We start from the raw sequence: 25491 nt of genomic DNA on the forward strand, positions 1-25491 counted from the left end.
CTCAGAACCCTCTTCCCCATCTTCACCTCTTAAAGTTTATATTCTCACTAAGCATTTCTTGAGTATTGGGAGAATTTGCTTGAGATCCGAGATCTTCAGGAAGGGCCCTGTTGCATAGCGTGAACTTTTCTGCCATTAGCCATTTCCACTCTTGTCCCCTTCCCCTTGGGACTGGAAGGAGGGAAAAGCAGGCAACTCCAAATTATCCCCCCTCTGATGCAGTGCAGCCTCCTGTCCTGTCCCCATCCCCCTCTCGGGGCGGGGGGGAGGGGGCGACATATGCCCTAGTGGGTAGGGGAGAGAACAGTATCAGCAGGATACATGGCTTCTCCATGCTCCACCCTCCTTAAAGAGCAGTTAGAGTACTGACTAGCAAAACAGTTCTTACCCCTGTTTTATCTACTTTCTCTTTTTTATTCCTCAGACAACATCAGGTCATGTCCAATTCGACAACTGCAACTTTGAGAACGGGCACATCCAGGTCCATGGCCCAGGCACCTGCCAAGTGAAGTTTTGCACCTTCAAAAACACCCATGTTTTCCTTCACAACGTGCCCCTGTGTGTGCTGGAAAACTGTGAATTTGTGGGCAGTGAAAACAACTCTGTGACTGTGGAGGGCCACCCATCTGCAGACAAGAACTGGGCCTACAAGTATCTACTAGGGCTTATCAAGTCCTCCCCCAGTGTGCTCCCCACGGAGAACTCTGACTCTTTAATGTCCCTGGACCTGGAGAGCAGGGACCAGGCTTGGAGCCCAAGGACCTGTGACATCGTCATTGAAGGCAGCCAAAGCCCTACCAGCCCAGCTTCTACCTCCCCAAAGCCAGGCTCCAAGGCTGGCTCCCTGGAGGCAGAGGTGGGCAGTGATGGGGAAAGGGTGGCCCAGACCCCAGACAGCAGCGATGGAGGACTGAGTCCTAGTGGTGAGGACGAGGACGAGGACCAGCTCACATACAGACTGTCCTACCAAGTGCAGGGCCCACGCCCTGTGCTAGGGGGCTCCTTTCTAGGCCCGCCACTTCCAGGAGCGTCCATTCAGCTGCCCAGCTGCCTAGTGCTGAACTCCCTGCAGCAGGAGCTGCAGAAGGACAAGGAGGCCATGGCACTGGCCAGCTCCGTGCAGGGCTGCCTCATCCGCAAGTGCCTCTTCCGGGACGGAAAGGGAGGCGTCTTTGTTTGCTCCTATGGCCGAGCCAAGATGGAAGGAAACATCTTCCGGAACCTGACTTACGCAGTGCGGTGTATACATAATAGCAAGGTGCTGTCATAAGCCTTACTCTGCAGACCCGTGAGGCCTTCCTGGGTCACTAGGAACATGATTTTGACTGATGAGAGGGCTCCTGTGGCTATACACAGGAAGGCTATTTCTTTAAAAGTCATCTTTATACAAGCTTATAACACACCCTTGTCTTATGTCCATCATCTGATTTGAACAGAGCAGAAACCATTCCCATTTTACAGAAGAGGAAACAGGGCCCAAAGGGGGAATGTGACTTACTCAGGGTCACACAGCAAGTTAGTGGCAGAACTGAGACTAGAACTTAGGTCTTCCAACTCCTTTTGGTATGTCATGCTACTTCTCAACCATGTCCCCTAAGTCCTAGGAGAAGGAACAAGGGCTCTTTAGCCTGGATGAGAGAAAACTGAGAGGCATGTGATGACTGGCTTTGATCTAAACCAGAGAAGGCTCCCCAGAAGAAGTGTCGAAGCTGTAGGATGAGTAGAGAGGACAGCCAAGGAAAAGAGTGTGCATGTGGTAAGAAGGGGGCACAGAGTGAGGGCATTCTAGGCAGCCAGAACGTTCTGCACTGGGGCCTGGGTGTGGGGCTGAATTCAGCGGTGTGCTGGGGAGGGAAGAGTGCTTACAAATGAGGCAGGGGAGGCAAGCAGAAGCCACCTTGCCCAGGGCCTGAAAAGCCCCTACGAGATATCTGGACTTTATGCCAAGAGGAATCCATCCTGCCACTAATGCGATCACCACCTTGCAGGCCCCTCAGGGCGCCGCGGGACAGTCCACAGCCCCCGCAAACCACCGAGCACAGGAACGGCCTCTCAGAGGAAAGATACAGCCTTTTGGAAGAAAGCATGGCTGGCTCCTGGGTCTGAGTCTTTCCTCTCCACTGGTTCACCATGAGCGTTACCGTTCTCTCTTGTAAAATGGAAATAAGCTTCCCTGACTTGCGTCTGTCATGGGGGTTTGTGAGGCTCTGGTACCGTAATATTGCCAAGGTACCTCGTAGGCTGAGGGGCGCTGCTCACGTGTCACTTGGGAGTCTTGCAGATCGCTGCAGGCTTCTGGAGTGGTTAGCAGCAATCGCATTTAGTTGCATTTTGCCCAGCCCACTTCCAAAAAGGATTTTAGATGGTGTTACCAGGAAAGCACAGTTTCAGCCTACAGAGAATGAAAGATCATGGTCAGGTAAAAAGGATGGGTCGTAGTTTTGCTCTCAGGTACCGTGGTGATAGGATCTGGTCCGAGCCCTCCAGGAGGGTCTCCCCCACCCCCACCCCACCCAACACCTTGTATACTTATTAGGACTTTGGCTTATGAGTCAAATTCTGGCTCTGCCCCTTACTAGCTCTGCGTCATTTGGACCAATGATACTTTCTGTCTCCAAGGTGTGGTAAGGATGAGCTAAGGTCCTGTCTGGCACATAGCAAGTGCTCAACAAATGCTTTTAAAAGTCCGGTGTGAGAGGTGCCATGATGGAGGCGCCATGGGTGGCATAGGAGCCCAGCCTCAGGGAAGGTCCCTTGGAGAAGCAGTGCCCGGGCTGAGCTTCCCAGGAGGAGGAGTTGTCAGTGGGAGGCTATGAGACATTGGGGGGGTGGGGGGATGAAGGCCCAGATGTAAGAAAGGACACCACATGTTCAGGGAGTTGCAAGTAAGTCAGACGGCCAGAGCTTGAGGGGAGGCTCTGAGACAAGGGAGGGAGTCAGCTAGCTGAGACACAGAGGGCTTGCCGCAGAGATGGGAGTTTGCCCTGAAGGCAGTGGGAGCTTGCTGACAGATTTTAAGCAGAAAACTGTGGTCAGATCTGTATGTGGAGAGCTCATGCTGTCTGCTTTCTGGAGAATTGAATGGAGAGGAACAAGGCCGGAGGCAAGATCAATGAGGGCCAGTGGAGAATTGTGATCCAGAGACGGACAGGAGGGGACGGGGCAGTCTGGAGAGGTGGGAAGGAGGGCTTTCGGAGGGAGTAGTCGAAGCCATGAGGCCTAGATTTCGGGCCTGAGTGGCTGAGAAACAGCAGGAACGTGGGAGGTTAGGACGTGCAGAGAGATGCTGAGTTCAGTTCTGGGCATGCTGAACATGGAGCACTTCTGACGTCTGGCAGAGGTGTTGTCTGGTTACCTGGGTCTGGAGCTTTGGAGAGAGAGGTGGCCTGCCTCGCGGACTTGGGAGCAGGTGGTAGCTGGGAGTCATGGAAAAGGAAAAATGGAAAGTTACACAGCCTTACTTGCAGTAGCCCTTTTGAACTGTTGCTTCCAGAGGCTTTGGGCAGGAAGTGTGCAGCCTGTAATTCCTAGTGAGTCTCCAGCAAGGAACTTGAGAAGCTGATATTCAGGATTTTTTACTAAAAAAAAAAAAGAAAAAAAAAATCCTTGGTTTCTCACGAGTACCCAGCATCAGGTACAATTATATGCTAAGTGGCGTTCATACAAGCAGGGAGCTGTGGGCGGGAGCACAGGGCCCGCTGAGCTGGTCCCATGCCCAGAAGCAAAGCCTTGATCCAGTGGCCAGAGGGCAGCCACCCTCCCCTGCCTTCTAGAACACGTCCAGGAGAGTAAGGCTGGCAGAAAGCCCAGTTGCTTGGGGCCCCACAACGAAAACTGTGATGTTTTTCTTGCTGTTCTGTGTACCTTATCATTTGTAGTTGAAAGTCAAATATCTGGGAAAGCAGAGACTGAGGTAAATCACATTTATGTGTGGAAATGGGCATACCTCTTCTCATGCTAGGCCTTTAGAGGGCCAGGTTTTGGGTCAGCCTAGTCAGGATTAAGCTGGTTCTGGTTTTGTTGTTATGACTACCCTCAGCATTCTTCATGTTCTTCTTTACCGTGTGCTGGCCTTTTCCTGTGCTTTTAGGGTCTTCTCTTTGCTCCTTAGAGAGTGGCTGTCTCCATGGCCTCACCCCTCCCAGCAGATTGCAGTCACTTGTGGCTCTGGGCTGGTGTGTCCCAGTTTGTCCTTAGTCTTAGGCAGCTGCTGTGTCCATGGGTCTTGAAAGTAGGCCCTTTCCAGTGGTCCTGCCTCACCCCCAGCATTAGGGGGGCTCTAAATATCTGGGCCCGAGATGGGGTTTTCTCTTTCCCTTCCACGACGGGGTCTACCGCCCTCCTCCCCCACTGCTGAAGGCTTGTTCTACAGGGAAGTTAGGGAGAAGACTCAAAGAGGGGCTTAGTGCTTTCCTTACATTGAATGGCTGCTCTCCTTGTGCCCTACACCTCTGCCCTGCGGGAGGCTGTTTGTCCCCAGTCTCTTGTCCTATCCCCATTCTTTCCCCCTGAGCACTTCACGAGGTCCCCAGAGAAGTAGACATATCTACTCCCAGGGCTCCTGTACTCTCGCACTGGTTCACACTTGGCCTTCAACAACGCGCTGAACCCTGTAGCTGAATTCTTACCGGTTCATGTGGCACCATGTGCAGTGGGGCAGGCAGGTGCTCCCCTCTCGTCTCCTAGGAGGTGCCTGCTTTCCTTGGGTTTCAGGCTTGTTGGCCACCGTGCAGTCTCAGTTCTCCGATGGTTCAAGAAAGGCTGTGTTTTTGTGCTGTATCTGATTCTGTTCTTGTGTGGGATCAGTGACTTCTCTGGCCAGCGCTCTCCATCCTAAACAGACACTTCCCTTCTACCTTATTCTTCTGGACTGCTATTTTAATGTAATCTGTTGTTTACTAGTAGCGCACAGTTTACCCCGATGTAATATGTTTTTACTATTAATACATAATTGCTTAGAACAATACAAATATATTCTGAATCTTTAATATACCTATTAAGTATGAAAAGAAAATGTAAATGGCAGTCATCCCCTTAAATAAGCTTGGTGCTAGGTTGTAGTACCTTGTTTAAAAGCTTCCTTGTGCCAGTACTTTTTAAAAAAATTTTTAATGTTTTATTTCTGAGAGAGAGAGACAGCATGAGCAGGGGAGGGTCAGAGAGAGAGGGAGATACAGAATCCGAAGCAGGCTCCAGGCTCTAAGCTAGCTGTCAGCACAGAGCCCGATGCAGGGCTTGAACCCACGAACCATGAGATCATGACCTAAGCCGAAGTCGGATGCTTAACCAACTGAGCCACCCAGGCGCCCCTGTACCAGTACTTCTAATTGTTCCCTTAAAACTCCAAACTAAGGAGCACCGCAGGATAATACACCCAAGAAAGATTCAGAATGGACGAGAATAGGCCTTTGTCTTACAAAGTGAAAGGGAAGGTGGAGGGGTTATCCTCAGGTGCTTTATCAAGCAGGTGAAATTTTATTTTATTTTATTAAACTTTATTTTGAGAGAGAATGAGCATGAGCAGGGGAGGGGCAGAGAGAGAGGGAGAGAGAGAATCCCAACAGGCTCTGGGCTGTCAGTGCAGAGCCAGACACAGGGCTCGATCTCATGAACCGTAAGATCATTACCTGAGCTGAAATCAAGAGTCAGATGCTTAACGGAACCACCCAGGCACCCCTCAGGCAGGTGAATTTTAGCAAAGACGCATGTGGACCTTGGTTCCATTCATTGTTAGCTGTGCCCTGGGAACCTGGAGAGACCTCTGGGTAACCCCAGTGCGTGCAGTGTGAAGACCACTAAATCCCAGCTTCTCTGTGGGTCCTTTCCATCTAGTCAGCCAGTCGTTCTGTTCACAAGTTGTGACCATGGGACACGGGGCCGAGCTTTGGTCCAGGTTTTATTAACGAGCCACTGTGGTTGGGTAAGGAGGCTTCAGGGCAGGGCCAGGTGGGGCACAGAGCTCAGCACCCAGGAGCACACCAGGTGGGAAGAGGCCATCCTTGCCTGCTGCTGGCACAGCAGTGGGGAGCAGATGGTAAGGGAAGGACTCAGGTGGGTTTTTTAAAAGGGTTTTTCTTTTTAAAAACCTGGGACAAGAAAACAAATGGCTTTCTCCTTTCTGCCTAGATTGTCATGCTCAGGAATGACATTCACCGCTGCAGAGCGTCAGGCATCTTCCTTCGCTTGGAGGGCGGAGGCTTGATCGCAGGCAACAACATTTACCACAATGCGGAGGCGGGCGTGGACATCCGGAAAAAGTCCAACCCACTCATACTGGTTGGTACTTTTCTCTGTCTTCATGCTCTTTTCAGAGTGGCTCTCGGTTCTAAAGCCTTTTCTGAGATTATTTAAGTAAATGTTGCTATCTTGAATTTATATTGCTTCCTGTTTGCAAGTGGTTTTTGCCCTTTTCTCTGTGTGTCCTTGTGACTCTGTGTCTCTTTCTTCACATAATTGGAATGGCTTTGAATAAGTCACCTCCCTGCAGTCTCCTTGTTAGGAAAAAAGAGGACTGGATAGGAAATGTTATGGAGTACTTCCTCAGCCCTGATAGGCTCTGGTTTGCTTTGAGTTTGATAAGAATAAAGATATGCTATATGCCCTACAAGACACCTGGCTCAAAACTAAAACTCCACGGTAGATCATTCTTCACTATAAACAGGGCATTTAGAATATTTAGTTCTTTTTTTTTTATATATATATGTTTGTTTATTTTTGAGAGAGACAGAGTGTGAGCAGGGGAGGGGCAGAGAAAGAGGGAGATACAGAATCCAAAGCAGGCTGCAGGCTCTGAGCTGTCAGCACAGAGCCTGACTGTGGGGCTAGAACCCAAAAACTGTGAGGTCATGACCTGAGCCAAAGTCCAGCACTTAACCGACTGAGCCACTCAGGTGCCCCGAGGATATTTAGTTCTGAAGATTATTTGTCTCACGAATATTGTGAAACCACGTGAATTTGATTTTACAGCAACGTGAAAGCCACTTGAAATGGCAGAAGATAGGACCAGTGACACAAGAGCCCAGCCCCTTGTTCTGCTCAGGCCTTCCCTGAGAGACACATATCCCAGGAACTAGGGAATGTCCCAGACTTCTTATGGCCTTGAAAAAATAATATCTGCCCTTATCATAGTGCTTATCACTTTGTATATATTTACCTGTGGTTTAATCTTTACACAACCCTGTGTGATAGAATTATTATTATTCCATTTTATGGATGATGACATTGAGGCACAAAGAGACACTAAGGATGTTGCCCCAAATCATACAATTAGTGACAGAGCTGGAACTTGAATCCAGGCAGTCCTGACTCTGGGTCGATGTTCTTAACCCATTATATTAGACTGCCCTTGGGACGCCTGGGCAGCTGAGTCGGTTGAGGGTCCCGACTTTGGCTCAGGTCACAATCTCACAGTTCGTGAGTTCGAAACCCACACTGGGCTCACTACTATCAGCACAGAGCCTGCTTCGGATCCTCTGTCCCCGTCTCTACCCCCACCCCATGCACGCGCGCTCTCTCTCTCACTCTCTCTCTCTGAAAAATAAATAAACATTTAAAAAAATGTTTAATAAGACCACCCTTGCCAATGCAGAGGAGGGAAAGTTCCTAACTCCTATTTAAAGAGACATGCCTATACTCTAGTTTCTCTTCAGATCGTATAAATCTTTCGCCTTTTCGAGAGACTTGCCTAGCCAGTGTCCTCTTTCAACGCCTTCCTCTCACTGTGTTTCTGCCTTGCAGCTGGCGTCTGAGGCACGGCCTTGCCTGAGGAAAGAAATTAATGCTACTGTTGCCAGAGAGATGAAAGGAGTTTGCCTTCCCAGGGACAGAGGGGACAGGCCAGCGTAGCAGGTGGAGGGACAGAGGGCGTTATGTTTCTGTCCTGGCTTCATGAAAGGGTGTGGGGATGGAAATGCCACTGCTTACGCTTCTCTCTCTGAGCTTTGCGCTTTTCACAGCCGTGTGAAGGACTTGCGTTAGGCGATGGTTGCCCTGGTGGGTCTGCCAGATCCTTCAGGAGAAAATCTGGGAAGTGAGTAAGAATAGGACTGCTTACGGCGTGGAACGTTTTAAAGCAAACTAGAACTTTGCTTCTGTGAAATCGTTTTGGAAGAGAATCCGCAAACTTCCTGGTTCAAGTATAGGAATGTATATAGGCTCTAACTTAACAGAGTGAAACAATTTTATCATCATTTGTTATGATCTGAAAATGTCACTGTGTAAAAGCAGCTCGCTGGGAAGCAGGAGAGCTAGGTTTCAGATCTGGCACTGCCACATACTGTGTGGCCCTGGGCTAGCGTCCCCGTGCGTAAGAAAAAAGGGTGTTTGTTTGTAGCACGTACAGCTTCTGTGATCTCAGGCCCCGTGGAACAGTCAGGCCCACCAGAGCCGCACCTTCCCACAGGCCTTCCCTCAATGGGAAGTGAGGAGTGGGAGCCCAATGGCTCTCACTCGTCCCTGGAGGTGGCCCGTTGGGACTGCACGTGGCCAGCATTGTCACGTAGTGGGGTGCTGCCCTTCCATGAGATCTGAGCTCCCTGGACCCTGGGCCGTGCGCTGGAGGACTCTGGAGGCTCAGCCGTGCTCAGTGGCATGCCTTGCGGGTGCAGAGCCAGAGGCGGGGCGGCGAGGACTCCTGTCTGTGGGTTCTCACTTACAGCTCTGCAGGTGTGCCACCAGCAGCAGCGTGGCCCGCTCGCTTTGTGGTGTGTCAGGCAGGGCGCTGCAGCGGCGCCTTCTCCACTGTGCCCCCCCGGGCCCTGCTGTGGGCCGGCAGTTGAGCACTCGGCTTCTTACCGGCAGTTCTGATCCACCTTCTGTGGTGTCTCCTGTCCCCTTGCAGTGTAACCAGATCCACCACGGCCTTCGTTCTGGCATTGTCGTCCTTGGCAATGGGAAAGGTGTCATCCGCAACAACCAAATCTTTTCAAATAAGGAGGCTGGCATTTATATCCTGTACCACGGAAATCCAGTCGTGAGGTATGTGTGCTGTCCCTAGACCACCCTCAGCCATCGTCCCTTCTTTCCTCTCTGATCTCTGCTTCCTACACTGCGGCTTCCCTCCATCTGAAAACGTTTTTGTTTACTGAAACAACAGTGTAGAAAGCGAAGCAAGCAGAGCCGAGACCCCACCCTGATCTCACTGAGGTAACACAGGCGCTTTCGTTCGCATCCTCTACCAGTTCTACTCAGCAGACGTGGCTGAGCACCTCTAGCAATGATAACAGAGGAGCACCCTGCTCCCCCAGAGCTCACTCTAGCCTGGAGGTGTGGTCACACGTGTGACCAGACCTAACTCTAAGATAGACATGGCATAAAGATTTCCACTCACCTGACAACTCTGTTCGGTTGCGAGTGGGTGCCTGAGAGGCTGCGTTAAAGTCCCAGGGCGGGATCTGCCTCCGCACACAGCGTCCCGTGACGGACCAGTGTGCGAGCTGTAGGTGAGTAGGGGCAGCGGCGTTGCTGGGAGCATGGAGCGCCCATCCCAGCTTTCCAAGGAGCAGACTGATAAACACTGCTGAAGCGCTCCCGAGGGAGGCACCCATGCTACTGGGGGCATGTGGGAAGGCCTCGATACAAAGGGGCATTAGAGGTGTACTTGGAACTATGGGTAGAATGTGGGCTGTCACCGAGATGGGAGTGGGCATTCCTAGTAAAGGAAACAACATGAGCAACGGCAGCAGAGCATGGCAGATTCAGGGGTTGGCTAGCAGTCTCCTGTGGCTTGAGAATCCATCTGACACAAATTGTGACGTTGGTATAAAAATTTTAAATTGGGACTGTCCCAGAAAGTCGTGGGTCCTGTGGCCGCCGCAGCATGATCCATATCCCTGGAGCCTTCCATCTCTGCCGCACAGCACAGTGGAAGGGTGGTGGGAAGAGAGCTCAGGGCCAGAGGAGGAAGCCTTCTGTGGACCCAGCTGAGGAAGGTCATTTATTCTCTCTAGATAATGGGGAATCATTAAAAGTTTTTAAACAGAAGACTCACACACTTATGTCCTGCTTTAGGAAAATAACTGGAACAAATGTGCAGCAAATTATTCTGAAGTGTTTTTTCCCCTAGGTTATTCTAAATGTGCTTTTCCATGTGGTTGCATGGCCTTTATCAGTTTTGGAAAGCTTCAGATCATTCCATTGTTTTGATATTCCCTAACTTTTGAACCAGTCCGATTACCGTTAGGCATCTGTTTTTGACTGTTACAGACAGCTTACTGAAAACCATTAGTGGTCACAGAGTTCTTTCTCCATCTTTGCATTATTACCTTAAGAGTTATGTGTTTATACATGTGCTTGCTATTCATTTAACACACTTTTAAGTATTTACTCTTTGTGCAAGGGAACAGTGATATAAAAAGTATGTAAGAACAGTCTCTGCTCCGTGGCATTTACAGTCTCATGCTGGAGATGGACACACAAATAGTGCTTCACTAGGTCTTTGTTTAAGTGACAGAGTGACAGAGGAGCCAGCCACAGTTTCAGCTGAGCGAGTCAGGGGAGGACACAAGTTGTGTGTAAAGGATAGGTAGGATTTTGTGGCCGGGTTGATGGCATTCTGGACTTAGGGACAGTGAAATTTGGGATGTGTCTTGGAAAAATGGTAATAAGTGTGGTGTGTCTGCCACGAGCCTCCCAGAAGGTTGAGTAGAGGATCGGCCTACGAAGGCAGGTTGATGCTGGAACACAGAACCTCCAATACCGAGGATGATCTGCAGAATAATGGCTCTCCAGATGCATCCACTTCCTAATCCTTGGAACCTGCACGTATGTTCTTTCATGGCAAAAGAGATGTTGCAGAGATGATTAAATTAAGAACCTTCAAGTGGGCAGACCATCGTGGATTATCCAGGTAGGCCCCTTACGTAAATCATAAAGACCCTTCGAGGGAAGCCAGAGAATCATTTGGGAGGAGGAAATGTGACAATAGAAGCAGAGGGCAGAGTGATGAGGCCATAGGCCAGGTTGTGCTTTTTTCCTTTATGTTTCTTTGTGATGGAAGGTAGAGATCTAGGGGAGGGCACAATGAATTTTGAGATCCCAGAAGTAGCCTGGATAAGGCAGTCTTTTTGCCAATGAGAGTTTTATAACCTTTTGTGTTGCTCTTTTTGCCTTGGCTTCAAGGAAACACAGGGTTCAAACTGGCTCAAATGCTGTAAACATCCTACCATTGGTTCTTGGAACAATGATCTGTCTGTCCGCTTTTCCTTAGTGTTCCCTGATACCTCTTTTATCTTTGTTTTGCTCTCCCTGTGAACATACGCACACTTGCTTCTCCAAGTGGCCATGGGTCTTTTCTAGAGGTGATTTGTATTAAAAACAGACCAGCTATGCATTTGTTGCTTTGGCACAGTTCTCAGAAATATGAACTCCCTAGCCTAGGGCCTGTGTCTGACCGTGAATTCTAGAAACCCACAGTAACCATCTGCCGACTGAATTATAACCAGATCAAAACAGACTCTTCAGATCTATCTGGGGGCAAAAATTGGGATATCTTTAACAAATGATTTTACTTGTTCAACTCAAATGCACAGCATGGGTGCAGTTGACATTTGGCTTCCCCAGCATCAACATAATTTGCTGGGTTTTCCCCCCAAGGATGTAAACCATTTGAACCCTGCCATAGGAGATAGGAAAACTTAGCCAACTCCTACTCATAATGTTCTGTGGGATGCCAGGCCCTGTGTTAGGCTCTAAAGAGCCAGATGAATATTTGGACCTAAATCCCTCAGCCACATGGTAGGAAGTAGGAGGTTGTCCCCTAAGAGAGGAGGCGAGTGCCCTTCCAGGAAGAAAGGAGGTACCAGCATTCCTATTGGTAAAACGAACAAACAGCGAATGAGTGGCCTCCAGGGATAATCCAATTGTGCTAATGTCCCCATGTGACTGGCTTTGTGTTACCAGGCAGGAAACCAAGGTGCAGAGACTGGAGAGTGATGTATGTCCTTCAACCCGCTCAGGTGTCCGGTGCTGCATTCTCAAGGCCTTTCCAGGGCAGTGAGGGCTGCACATGTTTCTCTGAGCGGGAGCACGTTTTCCCGTGTCATCCGTATGCAGCTCAGCCAGCCCACGAGGTTTCACATACACATTCCCTGATTTTCTCAAAACCTCCTTTTTAAAAATCTGGTTTTCTTTTTTTAAGGCATGTCATTATTTTATGTTATTCAGGGAATAAGTGATTAAGCTAACAGAAAATAAGGTAAAGGGTAGCTGTTGGATACAAACAGGAGAGTGTGGGCTCATTACAGGAGAGACTCCGATTCAGGCATTGGGAACAAATCATGCCCAAATAAGCTTCACACAGCCTCCTAGGAATTCCTGACCAGTTGTTGACTTTTTACCAGTGCACCACGATGACCAGTTTCAAAGTTTGCATGTAAGCGACAGTCAGGAGAGGCCACAGAAACTCGAGTATCATTGTCTTGTACGGCATAGTTACTGATTTAGTTCTGGATCAGGTTGTCTGTAAGGTCACTAAAGATTTATAAACGCCTGGCTTCTAGGACTGCAGGAAGTGCTTTATGCCCCTGTGGGCTTGTGTAGTCTGGGGAAGGCCACAAAGGAAGGTAGTCCCCTTGAGCAGGCATTGGCTTTGACACGTAACAGTGGTCTTATCTACTCTTTTTTTCTTCCCCTTCCATTTTAGCGGGAACCACATTTTCAAGGGCCGTGCAGCAGGCATAGCAGTGAACGAGAATGGCAAAGGCCTCATCACAGGTAGGGGTGGGAAGTGCTCAGAGCCGTGGCCAACCAGGCAACCAGCAGCTGACCCAACCTCCCCCACCTTGCCCACTGCCCAGTCCTTCGCCTCGGCAGCCTGGCCACCTTCTGTGTGTGTCACTCACTGTCCCGCACACTGGCCGTGCTAGCCTCAAGGAGAGCCTAACAGGGAGGGAGCGTCTGCTCTTTGCCAGGCCCGCTGCTTACAGGATCTCCTTGGCTGGCTTACATAACATTGTCAGAAACACTTATGGCCCACACACTGAATCCCTCCTCTTGGCTTTTGTATGGGCTTCTACCTGTTCTGGAAACCCATCCCCATTTCCCCTCTGCCTGGCCTGCTCAGCCCTTGGATTTCGGCCTAAATGTCACTTCCTCAGGGAAGCCTGCCCTGACCTCTCACTGTACACATAAACACTCACTGTACCCAGCAGGTATGCTCTGTAGGATGTCTTCCTTAATTTCTCAGGGATCTGTGTGAGGTCAGTCTCCTTTAATAGGAGGCAGTATGTTCTCTAAGACGAAGATCACGTCTGTGTGGCACCTTCCTGTAGCCTCAGCAGAGAGCATAGCCACACCTAGGACATAAAAAGAGGTTGGTCCAGTGAATCCCTCTGACTGAATGCTGCCTTCATTCATCAGACGTTTATTGAACACATGACGTATGCAGGAGCTGGGGATACAGCAGCCCTTGGGTTCCTGCGGTCAGCAACTGACATTTAGGGGACAAAAGCACACACACACACACACACACACACACACACACACACACACAGAAGAAACGTATCTGTGAGTGATAAGTGCTCTAGAGATGAAATAATTATATATTATTAACTTTGATATATTTACATATATATTTTTATATGTAAGTATATAATATGTAAAATGTTATATGTATATATAATGATATAATTTATTGGAATTAATTTAAGTGATAGAGGGACTCTGTGGGTATTTAGGATTGTGTGGTCAGGGCAAGCATTTCTAAGAAGGCCAGACCTGAGTGACAGGACACAGCCTGAGAAAAGAACCAGAATTCCATGCAGGGCCACCTATGAAACACAGTCAGCATGCCTGGGGAGCAGGGAGATTCCTGGTTGACTGAGTGTGGGGAAGGAGGGGTATGGGGTGAGATGGGGACACAGAGGCACAAAGGGGCTAGTCACACAGGGTCTCCCGGGCCACTGCACTCCAGTCCCAGGAGACCGAGAGTCTGCCCAGCCATAGTACTGGGGGCCTCAGTATCCCAGCACCAACTCCCCTGAATTCTGACTTTGGCCCACTCCTAGAGCGGTAGGGAAGAGGAGAGGAAGGCTGTGGTCACTCCAGAGCTGAGGCTGAGAAGGACCAGCTTGTGCCTTCCCAGGCTGGTGGGGGAATGGCTGGATTCTCAGCCCTTCTAGAAGCAGCCCCCAGGACAGGCAGCCCTGTCTGGCCTTGGTCCAAGGACTCTAAAGCCAGTTTATTCTTAGTCATTGGTCCTTAAGGCCACTGGGTACAGTGGGTACTGAGAATATGAGAGAGCACAAGATAGATATAAACCTTGCCTTTGAGGAAAGCAGACAGCATTCAAGTCCCTGAAAAGCCAAATACCAAGCAAGATTCAGGATGCTGACTGGTGACAGGGCAAGGCCTCATGTCCTGGTCCAGAAGGCCCTTTCTCTCCGCTGTCCAAGTCCTCATGGCCAGTGTGGGCGGTCCTTGGGTCTTGACCCTCTCTTCTGCCTCTCCACAGAAAATGTCATCCGTGAGAATCAGTGGGGAGGTGTAGACATCCGCCGAGGAGGAGTCCCCGTCCTCAGAAGCAACCTCATCTGCTTCGGCTACTCAGATGGTGTGGTCGTGGGAGATGAAGGCAAAGGACTGATAGAAGGAAACACCATCTATGGTGAGGCACATGTTCCTGGGGGAACGGGTCTGGGGTCCAACCCAGCCAGAGAGGCAGGAAGCCCAGGTTCCATCTCCAGCTGTGGGTCCTGAGAAAGTTACGGTCTTCCCCTAGGCCTCAAAGACATCCTGCAGAACAGAGTCGATCTCAGGCCACAGCCACACAGTCCCTCAGAATACAAAAGCCTCTCATATATCACCTTGTAACCCACAAGATCAGTGAAGCAGAGAGCTTCATCCCCATTTAAAATAGCAAAAGGCAGGAGTTGTGCAAGGATAGAGCCATTTAGGCACTGACGTGGACATCTGACTCCTCTTACCCCTTTCTTTGGATCTAGAGGACTGGAAACAGAATGGGAGAAATAGGATAGTACAAAAAAGGAAGCTGTTCTCACTCATGCTGTGACTCTGAGCAGAGCCTTACTCTCTGGACCATATCCCTAAAAATAATAATAATCATTATTATTATTATTTGCTAGGTGCTTTATATGCGTTATCACATTTAATTCTCATAGCTGCTTTCTGAGATAGATATGGTTATTTACCCTATTTTAAAGACAAGGAAACCGAGACACAGAGAGGTTTAGTAAGCTGCTGAAGGTGACACAGCTAGGAAGTGATAGGGCTGGGATTCAGACTGAGGCCACCTCCATCTCTATGCAAGAAGGGGTTGGGCTGGGTGAATTCTAATGACCCTTTGGCACTATTGCTCTGGGCTGTGTGCTCCGGAACTGTGGCCTTGACAGTTCTCTGAGCACTTTTACATGCTATGGAAGGGTTCTGGTTGTGACACTGACCTGACTGTTACCCTCTTGTATGAAGGTGAAGCCTCCAGCCATAAAGCGACTTGTCCAAGGCCCTTAGCGTGCCAGGGACTCTGTCTCCCGGGCCAGTGCCATCTTTGCTTCCCCTCTTGGGGAGACACTGGTTGCTGGCTCACCCGCTGCTCAGTGTCCGTGACCAGCCCCTTTCACCGTCCCAGCTAACAAGGGCTGTGGTGTGTGGATGATGTCGTCCAGCCTGCCCCACGTCACCAGCAACCACGTCAGCTACAATGGCCTGTACGGGGTGGCAGTGTTCAGTCAGAAGGAGGGCTCCGGTGAGTTCCCTGGAGGACACGGGGCCCAGGAGAACTTCAGCGAGGACGGGGACGCCATCCTTTGGGAGACGGAGCTGGAGAAGGACGACGACCCGCTGCGCCGGCCCGTCACCATAGCTCTTGTTGAGTCTAACAGTATTAATCACAACGGAGGTGAGTGTCCTCCTGCTCCACACACTGTCCTCACACTGTTTTAAGGGCCCTTCTCATTTGGTTGGCTACTGTTTTCAGCCACTTACCCAGTACCCCGGACCTCTGGACACCACCTTCCCTGAACATCATCTTTCCTGCCCCCAACCTCACCTTGCCCATGCTGTTTCTTTTCCCTGAAATTCCTTTTCCCCCGTCCACACATCCCAAACAACTTGAAGTTCAAAGCCCACTATAAATGCACCCTGCGCCCTTACCCTCTCACCCCACTGGCACTTCCTAGGCACCTGGGACTGGGTATGTTTCTGTGGCTATTTTGTCAGCTCTGACAGGCTATGAACTTGAGGCAGGGAGCTGAATCCCAGTCTGTCGGTGTCCCTGCAGATCCCACACCCAACATACACATTTCTAATCTGAGACACATTTTCCACATTTTCACATCTGATGATGTGCATTTGCAATTGATGGCACATGGTGGTTTAATTGGCATTTTTTTCTTGTACAGAGAATTAGAGTGTGTTTGAAATCCACAGGTTGTCTTAAACTTGAGAAAAGCAGATAGATTTTCAGTATTTATTGAATTGGAAAAAAACAACTTACAGAGTTGCTCTAACTCCGGGGCACCCAAACCTGGTGGATGATCAGAGCCCCTGTAGAGGGCTGATGGAGGAAGTCTTGTTAAAAGGAGGCTCCTGGGCACCAGCAGGCTCTTGTCCTGGGGACAGCAGAGTGGGAGCCCACAGAAGATGAGTTCTGTACCCTCCTAGTTCAGGGCTTTCTCCATGTGGCCATGCTGTCCAGGAGGATAGGCAGAGGCACATAAATTCACAGATACTTGGTTTATATTCACCTTCTCCACCAGGCCAGGGGAAACAACAGGCAGGTGGCCCCGAGAGGCTGGAACTTGCAGACTCAAGTGCTCCCACATGACCCCCATTGTCATCCTCCCCACAACCTCCTCCCGATGACTCTTGCTCTTATGGTGGGTGCATGTCACCACTGGGAGGCCTCCTTTCCCCCCCCCACCAGGTCCCTCTGCCGTGCTCTCTCTTCTTGACCAAGTCATGCAGCTCTAAGCCTGATTTTGTGGGGGGTTTTCCTATAAGCATGTAGTGTCTCTAAGCATGTACAACCCCCAAACACCATTTTCTTTCTCAAGTTTCTAACATCATATATACTTAATTTTTCTATTCAAAAATTACAGAATTTCCCTTGTGAAAAAAATTTCCCAAAACAATAGGGAGGCAGATGCCAGCTCAGTACAGGCAGAGAAACACAGAACAGCTGTCCAGCGGGTAGACCTGACTGGAGGCGGAACGGGCAGCCTTACGCAGGGAGTGAGCGCCCCGTCCCAGGTGACAGTATTGTAGGAACAGGCAGCATGGGAGGGCCACGTGGGCAGCTGAGCCGAGGAGCCTTGCATCACCTTTCCCTGTCTGCTGAGGACTTAGTTCAGAAGGAACAGAGTTTCCCTGATGCTCCCGGGTTTCTTCCCACGTGGTTTATCCTCCATCTTGAAGGATGTGACTCCCAAGGGCTGTTCCTAGTATTGCAGCCTCTTCCCCACCTCTCTCCTGGGGTGCACAGTTCCCCCAGGGTTTCTCCTGACTGCTGTTGTCAGGACTGACCCCACTCCCCAACCCTTCCACCCACAGCCTCAGGACTCTACGTCCAGAGCAGTGAGGCGCTGCATGTCCTCACCAACGTGATCCACGCTAACGGGGACAGAGGCATCACCGTGGCCCAGAGCAGCCAGCTCACCCGTGTGGCCAACAACAGCATCTCCTGCAACCGCCAGAGTGGGGTCAAGGTCGAGGCCCAGTGCAAGGTGGAGCTCCGGGGCAACGGTATCTATGACAACAGAGGCCATGGCATCATCACCAAGGGCGACAGCACCGTGGTCATCGAAAATGACATCATTGGCAACCGGGGCAGCGGGCTGCAGCTACTGCCCAGGTCCGACACAAAGGTGTGTGTGTGTGCGTGTGTACGATGCATGTGCCAGCACAGGGCTCAGCCCTAGGACAGCCCTTGCTCCCTCTCTACCAAGAAGCCCAAAGCACCTGGCACTGCAAGGGACATCATTCCCCCCTGCAAACCTAGCCTGGGACACACAGGTGGGACTTCACACAGGAGGGAGGGGCAACATGACCTGAGCCCTGAAGGATGGACAGGAGAGAACCAGCAGAGAGCTAGGAGTGGGGTGCCTCCAGGGGTATCTTTGTGGTCTCCAGGTCAAGCTCAGGGCTATTTTCAGCCCTCCCCTAACAGAACAGTCTCCCCCAGGATCTAGTATGCACTGGGTGCTTCACAAGGAGGGCCTGTGTGCACACTCTTCCTGCATACCTGCAACAGCCTCTCCCCTTGTCTGCCTCAGCCTCGCAGCTGGGCTGTCACTTTCTGTAGGAAGCCTTCCCTGACAACCCCCCTCTCCCCAGGCTGTCTGGGGTACCCCTTGTTCGGACATTGGAGGTGCTGTTGTCCACCCACACCTCACAGAGCACTTCCCATCTGCTCTGCTGCCCCTCTGTCTCCCCGGAGCTTCCTTTTTATGCAAAGCACTGCATTGGGTACCAGGGTTTCAGTGTTGAGCCAAGCCGACCCAGGCCCCACACTTGTGAAAGTACCATGCCACTGCCTCTCCCACAGCCTCTCCTTGGCTCTGCAGCTGAGCACTGTGGAAACAGAGGACGGGAGTGAGAACACGCTGCTGCCTCAGTCGAGTTGCCAATGGTCCTTGCCTCGGGTACAGCCTCCCCTCTCTGCCAGCCTTTGCACATTATTCCTTCTTCCTGGAACAGCTGTCCCCTGGCCTGCACCTGATAAACTCCTACCACTTACCCATCACCTCCTTCGGGAAGCCTTCCCTGGTTCTCCCACCTGATCTCGATATCCCTTCCCTGAGCTCCCATGGCTCAATGCTGACCTACCTTAGCAACGTCTTACCCCTCAGGTTTTTAACTGGTATTTCGCTTACCTGGCTCCGCAACCAGTCTGGGAGCCCCCGGAGTGTGACGAGCTCTGGCTGTCTCTCCCAGGTGATAAAGAACCGGATCCATTCATTCCGGGCCTACGGCATTGCAGTGCGGGGCCGCGCCAAGGCCCTGGTACAGGAGAACATCATCTTCCAGGGCAAGGCCAGCAAGACGATCTTTCAGCAGATCTCAAACAACCGAGAATGTATCATGCAAAACAACAAGTTCCTGGTGTTCAAGAAAAAGTAAGTGTCTTGGGTCTGCCTAAACCAACCTTCTAGAACCACAGCGAGGTGACTAGAGAAGCCAGGCCCGGTGATACTGGCTGCCCTTGCTCCCTGCGGCCCCGCCAACTTCTGGCTCTGGTCAGATAAAGGCCTGTGCTTGGATTTGGAGTCGGGCTGGTGCTGAGGACCTGCGCCTGCCTCCTTGGGAGAGAACAGGCTTTAAGAGTCAGGGGTATGTGGTTTCATATCTCTGCTCTACCAGTTCCTTTGGCATCACCTTGAGTCTTAGTAAAATCCAGTTCACAATGTCTGCTTTGTAGCACCAATTTAAGATGCACTAAGCTCATGTGACCTAGCACCAGATCTGAGGTTTTACAGAACTGTCTATTGCTGCTGCTGTCACTTGTTTTTAATACCTCTGCCTCCGTGTACAACTGCTTCACACTCATCTTCCCCGAACCTCCCAGTCCGTCCCTGCCCCCCATTTCAGTGACCTCACCATCCACTCTATTCTGGCAGCAAAACCCCTGTGACCAATTTCTCCCTAACATCAGTGTTCAGTCAGTCATTACTAGGTCCTCTGGATTCTGCTTCTGAAATGTTCCTGTATCTGGCACGTCCTCTTCCCAACTGCCATCGCCCCTGCTCACATCTCAACACCCCTCACCCTGACCTGTGACCCCTGTTGCCAGGGTGCTGTTCCACCGGTGAACGCACGGCCTCTGTTCTGTGTGGTTGGTGCTTTGCTGCACTGGTTACACAGGTGGTAACCGCTGCCTCCCCCCTGCACTGGTTGTAGCCCTGTCCCACGGCAGCGGCACCCTGGCCTGGTCTGGCTGCACGGCTAGATTCATCTGTCTGGATCAGCTCTGGTCACGTCACAGCCCTGGTCGGAAACCTTTGATGGATCGTCTTTCTCTATAGTAGTGATGTCCATTCCTTTTTTGATTATATATACACTCAGTAAAAAAAAAAAATTAAGGAAACCTCATATATGTTTTATACCGTCATAACTCATAAAAAATAGGAATTCTAATCTTTTCTACCCACATGCCAGCAGATCGTATTGTGGACCCCCTGGGGACTGCTTCTTCCTGTTCCTTTGGAGACCCCAGGATCCAGAGAGCATAGACCTGGCAGCCTGACATTACATATCGTGCAGTGTTGGGTCCTAATTTTCCTGCCCAAGCTTGCTGTCTGCTGCCAAACTCAAATGCTGGCAATTCTTTGAACATACCTTTGTGCTTCTCACTCACCCCACAGTAGCCAGCCCCTCACTATCCATGCCTTTACAGTCCTACTCCTTACAGAATCATCATAAAAATGCACAGAAGATATTGTTACTGGCATAAGCAACTTAGGATTTGGGGTAAGAGGCGGTTCTTTGTAACTCAAATGACAGCCCTGGCCCTTCAAAATCTCGCTAAGAGCCTGATGGACTGAAAACCTACCATTTTCTGTCCCCTATAGATTTGCAGTTTCCAGGATGTCATTTAAGGCAATCGTACAGTCTTTGGAGCCTGGCTGCTCTCACTTAGCCTAATGCACCTGAGATTTGTCCACGGTGTCTCATGTCATTCCTTCTTTTTGTTGCCAAGTGGCGTTCTGTTGTACAGATGTACCACACTGTTTATCCATTTGTCGGCTGAAGGGTATGTAGTTTCTAGTTTTAGGTGATTACGACTAAAGCTTCCGTACACATGCAGGTCATAGACCTAGGAGGGAAATGAAAGAGAAAAACTCACTGGCCTTCTCCAGATCCTTACAGAGATGGGGAATTTAAGGCTTACTTATCCAAGGTTACATGCGGAGTTGAAGGCAGAGCTGGAACTAGAATGCAGGGGTTTTGCCCCTTAGCTTCCCACACGTCCCACCTCACTGACTTGGAGGCAGAACCAATACCCAGATATAAGCACCTGGATCCAGTGATCTGGAACCTAAGGTGAGATGGTGTGGGGCACTCAGCAAATGCTCCAGACTCTGAGTTCAGGGACTGTCGTTTTGCACCTTTAGGTCTGATACGTGGCGCCTGGTGAACCCACCAGCACGGCCTCACCTTGAAAGTTCTCTCCGAGGCCCGTCTGCAGCCCACAGTGGGCAGAAGGTGACGGCCATGGCGACCAGGATCACCGCCCGCGTGGAAGGTGGTTACCACAGCAATCGCAGCGTCTTCTGCACCATTCTGTAAGGATGGGGAGCCCGGCATGGGGCGGCTGGGGGGCGGGGCGAAGACTCCAGGAGCAGCAGCCCCATAACCGACCTCAGGCTCGGGCTCTGCCGGCCGTTCTGCCGAGCCAGAAGGTCAGTGCAGCGTCGGGATGGAAGCAGCGGCAGCTGAGGCGCTCTGGGCCCCTCTCGGTCCTCCTGCTCACCGCACCCCGGAGAAAACAGGCTTCCTGGGGACTAAGAAAAGAAACAGATTGGTGGGTTTCCTGTCACTCAAGCCCTTATAGAGGTGATGAAGAGTTCGGGAAAATGCTACTGAAGCTTTGGTCAGGTCTTTCTGTTTGAATGACAGAGAAGTGTTGTTTTTCACACACCAAACCCAGACTCTTGTCAGGGAAGAGCAGATTGACTCCTGAGGGAGGAGGTGATTCTGTGAGGTGGAAAGAGATAGCTGCCCTAGAATTTCCCTCTCCTGGACCTCTCTCGATCCCTGCAGGCACATGGCCACATGCTCCTGGCTACCTGCAAAGGCTGGAGGAGCGGACTTTGGTTCCCTTCAACTTGAGCATGAACTGTGAGGGGGACAGGGGCCCTCTGGAAAGGCTGCCCCTGGAGTGACAAGGGACTTGCTGAAAAGAGGAAGGCCGTGTGGAGAACGCCCCCTTTGAGCGGCCCAGGTGCCAGGCTGGGTGGGGCAGCGATGCACGAGACCCCCTCCGCCCTCAGGGAGCTCCCAAACTCAGGAGGATGCTGGCTCGGGGCCCCGCGCTCCCACATCAGCCACCCTTCCTGGGCACCAGCCTGGTGGAGACAGAGGTGCCCAGGGCCCCTGGTCTGTGTCCATGTTCTCCCACAGATAACTGCCTGCCGTTACTGACCCTACCACGGTTCCCCACTCTGTGCCTTGGCCCATGCTCTGTCCCCTTCTTGGCATGCCCTTCTCGCCATCCGCACCTGTCCGCGCCCCACCTCGTCTTGGGGGTTTAGCTGAGACACTGCCTTCTCCGCAGAGCTCCCCTCCCTGCAATGACACGCCTTCCCGCTCTGAGGCTCCACCGCCCTTTCTCTGCCCCCTCTCAGGTACGGAGCCCTTTCTGCCTTGCATTGGAGTTTTCTGGGTCCCTGCCTGTGAGCTCCCTGAGGGCAGGACCCGGCCTCATAGTCAGTTCCCCGTTGGCAGCCTAGGGTTAGGGTGGGGTCAGTAGCCTGAAGGAGGGGCGGAAGGGCCTCCCAAGGGCTTTACTGAACTGTACTGTGAACGTGTCAAGGTCCCAGAGCCAAGTGGGCTCAGATCCCACCTGCTCGAGGACAGGGACTGAATGCAGCACTGATGGGCTCAGCCTGGACAACCCCCTCCCACTCTGCCTTTCCTGCGGGGCCTTCGCCAGCCTGTCGGGGGTGCTTTGGTGCACCCTGCCCATCGCTTCCCAGGCTGGTTCCCCAGGCCCTCGGTGCTGCTCACCTGGGTGGGCTGGAGGGATAGCTAGAGATGGTAGTAGCTGGCTTCTCCCTGAAGACTCTGGGCACAAGACACAGGCCCCTCCTGTCCCCAGCACTGCCCTTTGCACTTCTCTGGTGGCCCCAATGTAAGTCGCTGTACAAAATGCTGCCTTTACTATTTTGTAACGACTTTTCTGTGAACCAAATGCTTATGAAAATCTCTGCAACCAAAATAAAGCTCTATATTTTAAAAGAAGCCCTTTCAGGGGACTTTCCTTGGTCTGGGTACATGCTAGGTTCCTGGGGGGGTCTGGATGCAGTTCCCTGCTTTGCCTTCCTGAGGCGCTGCTGCTCCCTCTGAAGGAGGCAGATGCCCCCCACTGTCTTGTCCATGCAGCTCATTCCCAGGATTCCACGCTCCAGGGTCTGGGTTCCCGTGTGTCAGGGGTTACACCGTGGCCCTCCCCACCCCGTGGGCTGTGTGGAGAGCAGCAGTAACCGTACCTGGCACACAGGACTGGACGGTCTGCAAACAGCTTTGAGGTCATGAACATGTTTATCCCAGCTTCACTCAGCACCTTCATTTTGTCATATCTGCAGGCCACCTGAGGAGGTGACTACTTACTATTTTCCTTTAAATTAAGACTTCATAGAAGAGTGTTGGATTATAGCACAGTAAGCAGATAGGTAGCACAGCATGCCCGTATCCCCCCTCCCCACCCCGTGTCTCCCTCTTATAGCATCTTACACTAGGGTGGTACATGTGTCACAATCAACCAATACTGCCCTGCTGTTAGTAGCTAAAGTCCACAGTTTTTACCCAATAATCCTTTTTCCATCCCAGGACCCTACCCGGGACATTTAACTTCGCTGATCTAAGACGACATGACTACATCACTACTTTAAATCCACAGTTAGGGTTTTCTAATACACATCTAAAACTATTAAAATGAAAATATTCGTGATATCACAAGCAAATAAACCTTTGTTGAAATGAGACATTTGGGGAGAATTGCTACTGCACTCTATCCTAGCCAGCAGAACCTCGTGTATTTTGATAAACTAAAATCATCTTGCATTCCATCGATAGTGTGCTGAATACTCACTCGGTGAGGTCATCGCCCTATTTTGTACAGAAGGAGTTGAGGCTCCGAATGGTGATGCCTGTAAAGGCCCAGCGGCCGAAAGTTCACTGTCAACTGTTAAGAGCCGAGAGGCAGGAGAGGGATAGATAGGGCTGTTACCTAAAGCTTTGGCAGAAAGAGGAACAGCGGAGACACACGCATGCACACATGGTACCCGTCTTCTGCCAAGTCACTCGGAAGGGGACACCCACGCGTGCCCTCCTGTGGCTGGGGAAGAGCGGGGAGCCAGCGGCCCTGCAGGGCCTGCACTGGTTGAGTGGGCAGGGCTTGCCATCCCACACCAGGCCCGACCCACCCAAGAAAACCTGTTCTGATGATCTGCCCTCAGGTGAGCCAAAAATCTTCTCTCCTTATGCCTCTGGGGTCTGCCCTGCTCCGGGCCACCTCTCACATGCCACTTTGCAGACTGTTCTCACCATCCTGGTCATTTCTCGAGACCCACTCCAGGCGTCTGGGTGTGGCTGGGAGAGCCCAGGGGCAGCGTGTGGCTGCAGCATCTCAGGAGGTATGTCCCAGCTCTCTGCGTAGCAATTAGAGAGCTGAAGATAGGATTCTCTAAGGAGACTGCGTTTCCCTGGGCCACTTGCTTTCAGACTGTAGCAGCTAAGGGCCCCCTCCGCCGAGTTACTTGTCACCGGGGAAGGCTTCACCCTGGTACGCGGTGCAACAGGCCTCAGCTGTCCCCGCCCGAACAGCTCATACTGTGGCCTCCCTGGCCTCTCCTGCTGGCCGGGCAGGCCCAGACATCGATGCCTGCGGACAGGAGTGTGCAAACACAACCAAGACCGACACAGCTTCACCCAGGTCTCCAGATCCTGTTGCGGCCACTGCCCTGGTGGCCAAAGGAGATCCTGAGTACAGGGAACGGCCAGACCAGACAAGAGCCAGCATTGCGTGTTAGAACAGCAATAACCCTACTCGGTCCTCAGCAGCCCTGGGCCCACCTTCCCACTCCTTCCAACAGCACAAAGAAAGTCTCTCCCAGCCGTTCCTCATGGTGAGCTCCACGGGGCCTGAGGGGCCTGCTCCAACCCTAAGCAGTTTCCTCCCGATTTGCACGTGCTCATCCCATTAGCGCTTTTTCCCCTCCTGTCCAGAGCTTTGCACGGTGCAGTTGTGACCACCATGGGGCTCCAGAACCCCTCCATCGTCAGCATCCTTTTTAAATGAAGTCAAGCCTGGGGTGCCTGGGTGGCTTAGTCGGTTAAGCGTCCGACTTTCGCTTAGGTCATGATCTTGCGGTTTGTGGGTTCGAGCCCCGCGTCGGGCTCTGTGCTGACTGCCAGCTCAGAGCCTGGAGCCTGTTTCAGTCTGTGACTCCCTCTCTCTCTGACCCTCCCCTGCTCATGCTGTCTCTCTCTCTCCTAGAAATAAATAAAACATTAAAAAAATAAATAAATAAATGAAGTCAAGCCTAACAGGGCCCTCCTCGTATAGTCGGAGCAACTCACAGCTGTCAGCATCTGCTTGGGATATCGTTCCTGCCTGAGTGCAGCTGTCAGGATGGTGTCTTCCTTCTTGGTTTTGTCCCATCATTCATGCCCTCTGTTGGGCTCCTTGGGTAAAAGGCTGATTCCAGGGCTAGAGCAGGGAAAATACAAGATGGCTAGAATATCTTGGTCTGGAAAGTAAGGAACCATCCTTAAAATGATGGGGATACAGAAGCTAGGTTGAAGGAACTCGGATTG

General features: G+C 51.4%; 1 protein-coding gene across 1 annotated transcript in view; it reads left to right on the forward strand.

Moving 5' to 3' along the window:
• FBXO10 (F-box protein 10) overlaps positions 1-21240 on the forward strand; it is a 31667-nt gene extending 10427 nt beyond the window's left edge. Inside the window, exons 3-11 of the mRNA XM_039234860.1 lie at positions 425-1258; positions 6127-6276; positions 8840-8976; positions 12641-12711; positions 14450-14602; positions 15584-15853; positions 17506-17819; positions 18889-19070; positions 21066-21240. Coding sequence (XP_039090791.1) covers positions 425-1258; positions 6127-6276; positions 8840-8976; positions 12641-12711; positions 14450-14602; positions 15584-15853; positions 17506-17819; positions 18889-19070; positions 21066-21240 — 2286 coding nt within the window. The remainder of the gene's footprint in view (positions 1-424; positions 1259-6126; positions 6277-8839; positions 8977-12640; positions 12712-14449; positions 14603-15583; positions 15854-17505; positions 17820-18888; positions 19071-21065) is intronic.
• The last annotated feature ends 4251 nt before the right edge of the window (positions 21241-25491 follow it).

This window comes from Hyaena hyaena, unplaced genomic scaffold, assembly GCF_003009895.1.
Source record: "Hyaena hyaena isolate Hyena2069 unplaced genomic scaffold, ASM300989v1 scaffold_93, whole genome shotgun sequence".
NCBI lineage: Eukaryota > Metazoa > Chordata > Mammalia > Carnivora > Hyaenidae > Hyaena > Hyaena hyaena.